General features: G+C 37.1%; 1 protein-coding gene across 2 annotated transcripts in view; it reads right to left on the reverse strand.

Moving 5' to 3' along the window:
* ZNHIT6 (zinc finger, HIT-type containing 6) overlaps positions 1 to 11,025 on the reverse strand; it is a 62,411-nt gene extending 51,386 nt beyond the window's left edge. For both annotated transcript variants that reach the window (XM_010860326.1, XM_010860325.1), the window contains exons 1-5: positions 10,194 to 11,025; positions 8,994 to 9,059; positions 8,801 to 8,907; positions 8,627 to 8,712; positions 1,558 to 1,661 (exon numbers count right to left, since the gene is read on the reverse strand). In XM_010860326.1, the coding sequence (XP_010858628.1) occupies positions 1,558 to 1,661; positions 8,627 to 8,712; positions 8,801 to 8,907; positions 8,994 to 9,059; positions 10,194 to 10,849 (1,019 nt within the window). In that variant the 5' untranslated portion in view covers positions 10,850 to 11,025. The remainder of the gene's footprint in view (positions 1 to 1,557; positions 1,662 to 8,626; positions 8,713 to 8,800; positions 8,908 to 8,993; positions 9,060 to 10,193) is intronic.
* Between the last annotated feature and the right edge of the window lie 117 nt (positions 11,026 to 11,142).

An 11,142-nucleotide genomic window follows, 5' to 3' on the forward strand; every position in this document is an offset into this window, starting at 1 on the left:
CAGAAAACAAAGATCATGGCATCCGGTCCCATCACTTCATGGGAAATAGATGGGGAAACAGTGGAAACAGTGTCAGACTTTTTTTTTTGGGCTCCAAAATCAGTGCAGATGGTGACTGCAGCCATGAAATTAAAGGACGCTTGCTCCTTGGAAGGAAAGTTATGACTAACCTAGATAGCATATTCAAAAGCAGAGACATAATTTTGCCAACAAAGGTCCATCTAGTCAAGGGTATGGTTTTTCCTGTGGTCATGTATGGATGTGAGAGTTGGACTGTGAAGAAAGCTGAGTGCTGAAGAATTGATGCTTTTGAACTGTGGTGTTGGAGAAGACTCTTGAGAGTCCCTTGGACTGCAAGGAGATCCAATCATCCTAAAGGAGATCAGCCCTGGGATTTCTTTGGAAGGAATGATGCTAAAGCTGAAACTCCAGTACTTTGGCCACCTCATGAGAAGAGTTGACTCATTGGAAAAGACTCTGATGCTGGGAGGGATTGGAGGCAGGAGGAGAAGGGGACGACAGAGGATGAGATGGCTGGATGGCATCACTGACTCGATGGACGTGAGTCTCAGTGAACTCTGGGAGTTGGTGATGGACAGGGAGGCCTGGCGTGCTGCGATTCATGGGGTCGCAAAGAGTCGGACACGACTGAGCGACTGAACTGAACTGAGCGTTACCTAGTTCAACCCCCACCATTATACAGACAGAGTCCGGAGAAAGGAAGTAATTTGTTCAAGGCCTTGCAGTTACTAAGAGACTAAAGTGGGAGGGACTCACTCAGGGTTCAGCATGGGGAACACATGTATACCTGTGATGGATTCATTTCAATATTTGGCAAAACTAATAAAGTTTAAAAATAAAATAAAATAATAAAAAAAAAATAAAGTGGGAGGGACTCACTCAGGCTTTTTGACTCTAAACCAGAATCTTGACTTTGTAAAGGTATTACCTAATAATTTAATGGGCTACTTACAGTACTTTGGGATCCTGTTCTCCTCTGTACGAATGGGGCCTTTTTGACCTAGCAATTTCAGAGAGCAAGAAACTAATCTCTAATGTATTATCTCTATTCAGATTTTCTAGAGTAAATGTTTTCCAAGTTTCCCTTCTTCTCCATCACTCACTCACAAATGAATTACTATTTGGAATTCCAAAGTAGAAAAGAGTATAAAAGTCAAGCTCCTCTGGTTAAAAATATGCAGAAATTCTGCTTTGACTTCTTATTTTGTCCTTGAAGCTTCTGAAATACTTTGATGGTATTTTAGGTCTCAGAGAGAAAGATATATACATATACACGCTACCTTCTCTCTCTCCATCTCTCTCTCTCAAACACACAGGGAGCAAACCAAAAATGTTAAAGTCACATGACATAAAAGTAGCATAAGTTCTTAAATGCTTAAGTCCAGTTTCTGCAGTCATCTTGTCCTCTACCAATCAATGACAAACATCTCATAGGCCACACTTTGAGGAGCAATGTTCCAAGCAAACCAAAGCTGAAAAGATGCTCCTCATCTAATAAGAACATCTAATATACTAAAAAAGAAGTCAGAAACTTACTTCTTATCAAAAAATGTTGAATTTTCTTTTCTTTTTGTGAATCCATTGGGTAGAAGTTTTAAATTAATACCTTGCTTTCGAGCACGATTTTTCATAAAGTACATCTAACAAACAAAAACAAACAGACAAATTAATTTTCAAATAGCTTAAATTCCAAAAGCACATAAAACAATGTTTAAAATGTAAGTTAAGATTTATCGAATACTTATGCTTCACAAACTACAATAAACACAATATATCATTTAATCCTCACAATATTATGAAGCAGGTACTATTATTACTCTCATTTCTGCTATTTTAGAGATGTAAAGCTTACATTTAAATCCAGGTCTGTCTAACTGCAGTCTGTGCTTTTAACCATATATCCTATAAGCCAAAAGAAGAATTTCATGGGGATTTTAAAAACATACAGGTTTTAGCAATCACAGGGATTACCTATATAGTTTTTTTTTTCTTCTTCTTTTTTACTGATGGTTTCATACCATAGTTGGCTATATATATGCCTGCTTCTATTACTAGGCAGGTAGCTCATTCAGGGAAGGAACTATGGCGCTGCCGAGTACAAGGCTTAACTTAAAAGTAGCCACTGATGTAGGATGTACAAAATGAGGTACGAGAATTCTAGCTCTGACATGTATTATTCCACTGACCACGTAGGTTGGTTGAGCTGAATTAGTCAACTCCAGAGAGTACTGAAGGAAGTAATATCATCAACGAAGAAGAAAGATCACTCAAAGAAGTGGCAAAATATAAATGCAACTTTTTAAGTGAGTGGCATCTAGACTTTGCAATGTACAGAGTTAGACAATCAAGTCAAGTCAAGAGGAAGGGAGGGTCAGTAAGAAAATGACTTAAGAAATTACATGAAATTTCACAGTGCATAAACTTTGGTTTCAGTAATGATGGTGATTATAAGGACCCAACTCTCCTACGGAAAACATCTAAGAATGCTATTTGCTATATATATTTGTGTAAATATTTTCAAAGATCACCTTAAAAGCATTGAAGAGCTGACAGAAACGGGAAACTACAGGCCAATATTTAATGAAAAGTGAAACTCAGAGAAGTAAGCAAAAAGCACTGAAGCCACTTTTGCTAATTATGGCAAATATAGGCTTCCCCTTTCTAGAGCCTCCTCAGCAAGACAGTCAAGATCTAGTAATGTTTGTGGAAACTCCTCTCAAATGAAATGAAACTGAGTCACAGAATGATACACCCTCAGGATAAGGGTCACCAGAGCATGCTAGGAATTTTTTTTATTAGTCTGACTGGAACAGGGGGAAAAAGAAAAATCCATTAGAAATCGTCTAGCCTGGCCATGGCAGTCCATGCTCAGACTTGAAATGATTTGCCTTGCTTTGGGATTAATGTAATCTTAAGCCTTCAACCTGGTTTAAGATAGCCTAGATCTGCAATGCTTCTAGGTATCTGGTAGAATAAAAGAAGGCCTATTTATTTATTCCAGCCTTCAAACAATTCTCATAAGTAATTTTTAAAGGGAAAAATAAAAGGAGTACTCAACAAAAAACTAAATAAGCATAACCAATATAAGAAAATCAGGGGGTCTTCCCTGGTGGTCTAGTGATTAAGAATCCGCCTGCCAATGCAGGTTTGATCCCTGGTTAGGGGACTAAGATCCTATATGCCAAGGGGCAACTAAGCCCAAGTGCCATAGGTGCTGAGCTGTACGCTGCAACCACTAAAGCCGATGCCCTGTAGAGTCTGAGCTCTGCAACAGAAGCCACCACAATGAAAAAAAAAGAAGAAGAAAGTAAGCCTCAGTACACAGGAACCCAAAGAGAAAAAGAGATTCAGTTAAGAGTTACAGATTGTCAGAATGGAGAAAAACTAGAAATCAACAATATGGTATTTTGAAAAGACACACAGAACATAAGGACACAGAAAGGCCTAACGTAAAAGTGAAGGACAAAATACACCAAAGGAGTGAAATAGTTTAAAAACAGACAAAAACACAAAAAGCTAGAGACAAAAAGGGTTACAACATAGGGCCAAAGGTTAAATACACCAATAATTTCCTGAAGTATGCATCTAATAACGTACCCTTAAAGCATATGAAGCAAAGCTAACTGATCCACAAGGAGAAACATACAAATCCTGATGATTTTATCTATTGGGAAGTATTAAAATATGTCTCTCAGTAACTGGTAGAAGAAAGAAACAAACAAAGAGAAAATCAGAAATGTTATAATTTGAACAATGTATTTAACAAACCTGACCTAAAAGGAATATGTTTAGAATAAGACATTTAGCAATTGCAGAATACCTCCCCCGCTCCCCCAAGAAAACAGGGAACGTTACAAAATTTGACTATATGCTGGGACATAAACACAAGTCTTAATGTATTTTTTAAAAAATGAACTCAGAAAAAAATATGTTCTTTGACCATAATGCAATTAAGCTAAAAATAATAAAGGATATAACAGAAGTCAAGAGGACACAGTAACTAAATAGAAAAGGAATCTGTAATAGCAACTGATCTAGAAAAAAAGACACAAGTAAGCAATATCACAAATGATAATACTACATTTCCTATAGACACATTAAAGAAAATGTTATGAAGAACTTTATGCCAATACATTGGAAAAGTTAGGTAAAATGAACAAATTCCTAGGAAAATGTAGTCTTAAGACAAAATAATGACATGAGACAGAGAAAACCCGAACAGTCCCATTAATGGTAAAGAATAAACTTCTGCAGCCTATTAAAAAATTATATCAAACTCCCAAGGAAGAAATAATCCCAATGTTAATGTATTTAAGAACAAAATGGAAATATCAGCAAATAATTTTATGGAACTGGAATCACATCAATAGAGAAACTTAAGAATACCAAAAAGGAAAATTAGAAGTTATCTCACTCATGAACAGAAATGCAAAATGAATGAAAGGATAATGTGTACACACGTATAACACAACGGAATTCTGCAAAGTATAAAAAGCATGATATGATAATAATACACCATGCAAGTTTAGCTTAAAATAGAAAATCACCTAAAAGATTATTATTCATATTCTTATTAGAATATTATATATTAAAATAATAATAAAATATAGAAAAAACATTTGATAAAATATAACCACGATTCATGTTAACATGTGTTAGCAAACTGGGAACAGAACTTCTTTAATCTAGATATCAAACTATACCCACAAACTGAAAAGTAAACATGGTGAAATCTTAAAACTTTTCCCTCTATGATCAGGGTTACAAAACAAAGACAGAAAAGAGCTAACATAAGAGGCCTGAAACTTATCCTTAGAAAGTTCTGTTGGCAAGGTTTGCTCTTGGCTGGAGTTTGGCAATTTGACTGACTGGTAAATGGACCCTACACTGACAAAAAATTTCTCCTAAAATGGTATGAAAAATGGTAGGTTCTGCTTCATTATGCTGAAATTGTACAAAAATGTGGTTTTTATCTGCTTTCCTTCTGGGTGTATGGAACTTGGCAACTGCTAGGGTAAGGGTGTTTCTGCAACTAGTCCCCATAAAAACCTTGGGCACTGAGTCTCTAATGAGTTTCCCTGGTAGACAATAAACTTTAAACATTAGTTATCACAACCCATTGCCTGAGGAAATTAACTGTGTATTGTATGACTCCAATAGGAGAGGAATTTGGGAAGCTTGTGGCTGGATTCCTACAGGCTTGGCCCCATACACATTTTCCTTTTGCAAAGTTTGCTCTGTATCCTTTCACTGTAATAAACTTTAGCCATGAGTTCAATTGCACGTTGCATCCTGTGAACCCCTCGAGCAAATCATCAGACTCAGGAGTGGACTTTAAATATCTACTATCATCACTACTATTTTACATTATTGAAGTTCTTGCTATTCTAACAAGGTAAGAAAAAGAGATAAAAGAATAAGGACAGAAAGCTAGACACAAACTGTGATGAACTGTTTATAGAGAAAACCTCAAAAAATCTATAGATAAGGTATTGGAATAGATTTTAATATGGCTACTACCATAAAATGGACAACAACAAAAACTTTCATTCCTGAATACCAGCAAAGAGATAATAAAAAATTTTAAAAGAAAATACTATTTAAAATACTAAGAAAAAATAAAGTGCTCAAGAATAAGTCTAACAAAAAATGTGCAAGACCTTCACTAAGAAAATTACAGAGATGTTAAAGACCCAAATAAATTCAGAGATACAACAATCAAGGATTTAAATATTCAATGCCGTAAAATCCAATCACCCAAGTAACTCTACAAAATAAATGCAAATCCAATCAAAATACCCAAGTGGGGAAGGTAGGACTATAAATCAGTTGGCTGGTTTTTCTTATTTGTATGAAGTTACAAAGAGCCACATCTGTATTTCAGACAATATTCTAGAAAATATTCTAGAAAAATGGCTATGGTCTAATCTAAACAATGAACAAAGTGAGAAGATTGACTTCTTCAGTGAGTTCAGCAAAGACTACAATAGTTGCAAGAGACAAGAGGTTTAACAGAATAGAACAGACAGGCCAGAAACAAACAGGCCAAGCATATGTGGATGCCTGATATATAACAGAGATGGTCCTGCAAAGCAGTGGAGAAAGGGTGAACTTTTCAATAACTGGTGCTAGAAAAAGGAGATTATTCATTTGGAAAATTAAATAGGACCTCTACTTCACATGATAGACAAAAATCAGTTCCATGTTTACAGACATAAATGTGAGACGTGATATTACAAAGCTTTCAGAAAATCATTACAGGAGAATAGCTTCATAACCTCAAGGAAGGGAAGGATTTCTTTAAAAACACATAAAACTATTAACTATAAAGGAAACACAAGACAATTTGTACTACATTAAAATTTAAAAAAGCTGTTTACCGTAAGAAATGAAAAAGAGTACAAACACAAGCCACAGAATCAAAGGATTTATAACATACACAATCAACATCAGCATCTAAAAATACAAAGAAAACCAATAGGAAAAAACAACAGACCAAAGACAAGATGAACAAAGACTTAACAGGCATACACCACAAAGGGGAATATCCAAAGGCCAATAAAATATTTGAAAGGTGCTCAATCTCATTAAGAGGCTTCCTTGATAGCTCAGTGGGTAAAGAATCCACCTGCAATGCAGGAGATCCCAGTTCAACTCCTGGGTCGGGAAGATCCACTGGAGAAGGGATAGGCTACCCACTCCAGTATTCTGGCCTGGAGAATTCCATGGACTGTATAGTCCATGGGGTCGCAAAGAGTTGGACACAACTGAGCAACTTTTACTGTCACTTTCAATCTCATTAAGAATTGGACAACTGTAGATTAAAAATCATAATAAAGTAACAAAGCCATCAAACTGACAAAAGCTTAAAAACTATGACCAAGTCAAGAATCTGGAGAGGATGTGACAACAGGTATACTTAAATACTGTGAGTATAATCTGGCATCACCACTTTGAAAAATATTTTGGTAACATACAGTCAAATTGAAGATATGCATACTCCACAACAAAGCAATTTCACTCCTAGGTATGAACTCCAGAAAAACATATGCATAAGCAAACCACAATTCCTAAACAAAAGTGTTCACTATAGCATTGTTCATAAAATTTATTACAGAAAACCCAGAAATAAGAATGGTTCAGGGATGGGCATAACATGGTGGTAGGAATTCTTGAGAAGCTGGTTATGTTCTAATTCTAGATCTAGGTGGTAGCTACATGGATGCTCACTCCATAATTATTATTAAATGGTATATTTCTATTTTATGCTTTTTTATATGCGTGCCATATTTCATAAAAAGAAAATATTTAAAAAGCAGTTTATCCTTTAACTATATAATTTAATGATGTTTAATTAAGCTCAAGGGAAAAAAAACCTTGATATATGGTAATTTTTCTTTCAGACATGTGTAATGTCATGTCTGTACCAATAATACCAATAAAATACTTTAAAGAGTATTAAAATTCTGCAACTCCAATACCAGTATGGTCTCTGAAAACCAAAGATAATTCTGTGATGTGATTAAATAATATTAAAGAATTTTTAGAACAATAGCAGTTGGAAAATATTTCCAATATGTAAGCTTTTCATTTTGCACAGTGCTTAAGGAATGAAAAAGAAATTAAAGAGTATAATAAGTTTATTAAAATAGCAAGTCTTATTAGCCCTTCTTTCAAAATTCAAATCTAATCACTTCCTCTGTATAGCATAGGGAACTCTGCTCTGTGGTGATCTAAGTGGAAGGCAAGCCAAGGAAGAGAGGATATACATTTACACATGTTGCTGATTGACTCTGCTGTACAGCAGAAACTAATACAACATTGTAAAGCAACTATACTCCAATTAAAAAAAACACATCTAATCACTTCCCAATAATTCTAACAGCATCATCTGTGACCAGAACCACAACAATAGCTCTGTAACTGATCTTCCAGCTTCCAATCTTCCACTCTTGCCTATTCAAGTCCACTTTCCAGAGAGCCTCAAGAGTGATCTTTCAAAAAGCAAACATGCTCAATTGCCTCCCATGGCCTCCATTTTTACTTTGAATACATTAGGAGACTTCATCAGTTTCTTTAACCTCACCGTTCAACATGCTCCTCACTCAATTATGCTACAGTCACTGGGCTCCTCTTTTAAGCCCTCAAACACACTAACTCTGACCCTGATTCATTCTATACTTCTGCTTTTGTCTCTGTCTGTAAAGTCGTCCTTCAAACGATCACGTGACTGCCTCTTTCTCATCATTCACACTGCTGCTTGATGGCATCTCTCCGAGAAGACTCTCCTGACTACTCTCAGAACCTCCCTCACCCACAAACACCATTTTGATTTTCTTTAACCTCCTGTTGTCCTCTTTATCTTTCAGATGCACTTAACTCTATCTGAAATTATATTTGTTCCTGTACTCATCCCCTGTCTCTCCTGCTACAAGTTCCACAAGGGGAAGGACTTTGTTTTGGTCACTGCTGTATCCCTAGCAACTGGAATAGCCCTGGATCATAGTAGCCACTTAATATATTATTTGTTGAATGCAAAAAGAAAAAAAAGAATCTATTTGATTAGAAGAAATTCTAACTGGAAAAGAACAGAAGAAATACTTACATGTTTATTGCTGATTGGTCTTTTCAAGAAAGCATCTCTAGAAATATGGTCTGCTGTTCTTGCCACATCTTCTAAAAATCGATAATCTACAAATTTCAAAAACACAGAAAAATAAATAAATGATATATGCCTATGGCCAGGAAGCATCAATCTGCTATACATAAGATGGCTTACCACTTAGGAGATTCATTTCTGTAAACTGTTGTATTGAAACATACGCAGTTTTATCTCGAACTCCATTACATGTTAGTTCTGCTTTGTGTTTCTTTACACAGGGCAAACTGAAGAGACAAAGAGAAGGAACTTTTATGCTTTGAGGTAAAAAGGATACAGGCAGAGATAATAAGGTAGAAAATTACATATATACCTGCAGGAATACCGCAAACAACGTGGACATCTGTACTTTGCTTCTTCTGTACCACAAGTTTCACATCTACAAAAGTCCACAAGAAACTTAATAGATTATCAAATATTAATTCTATATATTTATTTATAAACTTTTAATCCATCACAATTTACAGACCTGCAGTCACAGTGAATAAAGTAGATGCAAGTAACTCTAATGAAATAATAGACAGCTGTCAAACATCATTAGAAAATTCTCCTCTAGGAAACCATCTCTAAATGACACTACATTTACAATGTTGTTTAATGATAGGTAATTCAAGAAAACATGTATCAAATTTAAAAAATTACCTCACTGTGACTTCCTTTTCTAAATAATCAGACAATGAGATCGCTTTTTGATATTTGAACTTGGAGTGCCTGACACTGTTAACAACCGTGTGTGTGCACATACCCAGAAGTCCAATCCATGAGCTGTTTATATATCTTAAAGGCAGACACATTCAGAAAAAGAAGACCCAGGCAAATTTAGAGAGCAGCAGTTGCATCTTTCTTCCTCAGTTCCTCACCCAACTGAGAATGGGCATCAAAACACTCTAGAAATACTACTACCCATCATCTGTCTCCAACTGATCTTTCACTTGAGTGACAATCAGTGTACAATGACAATCAAACTACAAACAGACAAGCAAACTACATGTTGATTCACTGTATTCGAGACAGAAATGGTCCCGAGAATCTGACTACTCTTATTTCCTATGCTGCCACATGATCACACTATAAAGAAATCAAATCAAAAGCAATAAATGTTCATAGTACCCATAGAGAAACTAGCCAATTGAGTGAGTTACAATGTATTTTGCCTAATTTTAACTTACTCCACTTTTCCTTGTTGGTTTTATTAGACTGTTCCTCACACCTATCCTCTCTCAAAGGAATACTGAGCCAAGGGCATACAAAGTCAAGCCAGATACTGGTCCAGGGGTTTTCTGGTCCCAAGAATTTTCATTTCCTAACTTGGCCACTGGACACTAGTACCAACCTCACATATTTCCACAGAATTTGTTGTTATCTGACAAAACCCTCCTTTCCTAATCGCCTCTCCCCCCACCACTCAGACTCCCGGCCCAAACTCGCGCTTATTTTTCATTAATCCACACCTTTCTGATCGTGTAGTTTCTTTCAACCTAGACAACAAAAGACCTTCACAGCTCTGCCCTACCTTGACATGGCCAGTTTCCGCTTCGAGCCCACTGAAGGATTTATCTGAGGCTCTTCTTTCACCTTTGTATAATCCATCATTTCTTCTTTGGGGAAATACTTCTCTTCTTTTACATACATTTCATCCATTATTTCCTCCTTTTTAATATTCTGATCAAGAGACACTTCCTCACGTTTAATCTCCAAGATATCTTTCTTCTCTTCCTTCACTTCCAGCCAGTCCATCACTTCTTCCTTCACCTTCACTTTCTCTTCCTTTATCTCTGTTTCTTCCACCTTTTCTTCTTTTACCATCAAACTACTATCCATCTCCTCCTTCACCTCCAATGTGCCTGGTTTTTCCTCTTTCACCTCATGTCGGTCCTCCTCCTGCTTTACCCACTGGCCATTCAGCGTACCTTCTACCATTTCTGACCAGTCCATTACTTCTTGCTTCACAACCGTTAGGTCCATTCGCATCTCCTCTGCTCTTCGTCTACTTTCTTCTTCCCCTGCCCTTGTCTTCTCCATTCCGGTCAGACCATTCTCCGCCTCTCCATCGCCGGACTCCTCAGTCCTTACTCTCTCTCGATCTGTCTCGAGACTTAGCCGCGCCCCCTCAGCTTCACTCTGGAGACCTCCTCCCGACATCTCTTCACTTTCAGCAGCAAAATTCATCAGCTCAAGATCCTTGACCTCCGTTGCCACACCGTCCTTCAATGTGTTTGGTTCACGCCAAGAGGGCTGAGTTACCTGCAAAAACACGAAGAGCGGCCCACGTGCATATCACAGAAGTAGCAAGCAGTGAAAGCCGACCCGGCGCGCCTGTCCGAACGGTCGTAAAGCAACGCTTCCGCGCCGTACCCTTTCACGACTCACGGAGCTCTTTACGGCTCTGCGGCAGTCCCGCACAGATCTTCCCGGGATCCGTTTGAGACCACGCCCACTTCGATCCCGCCCCCGGGGCGGGG

Source organism: Bison bison, unplaced genomic scaffold (genome assembly GCF_000754665.1).
Source record: "Bison bison bison isolate TAMUID 2011002044 unplaced genomic scaffold, Bison_UMD1.0 scf7180017864466, whole genome shotgun sequence".
Classification (NCBI taxonomy): domain Eukaryota; kingdom Metazoa; phylum Chordata; class Mammalia; order Artiodactyla; family Bovidae; genus Bison; species Bison bison.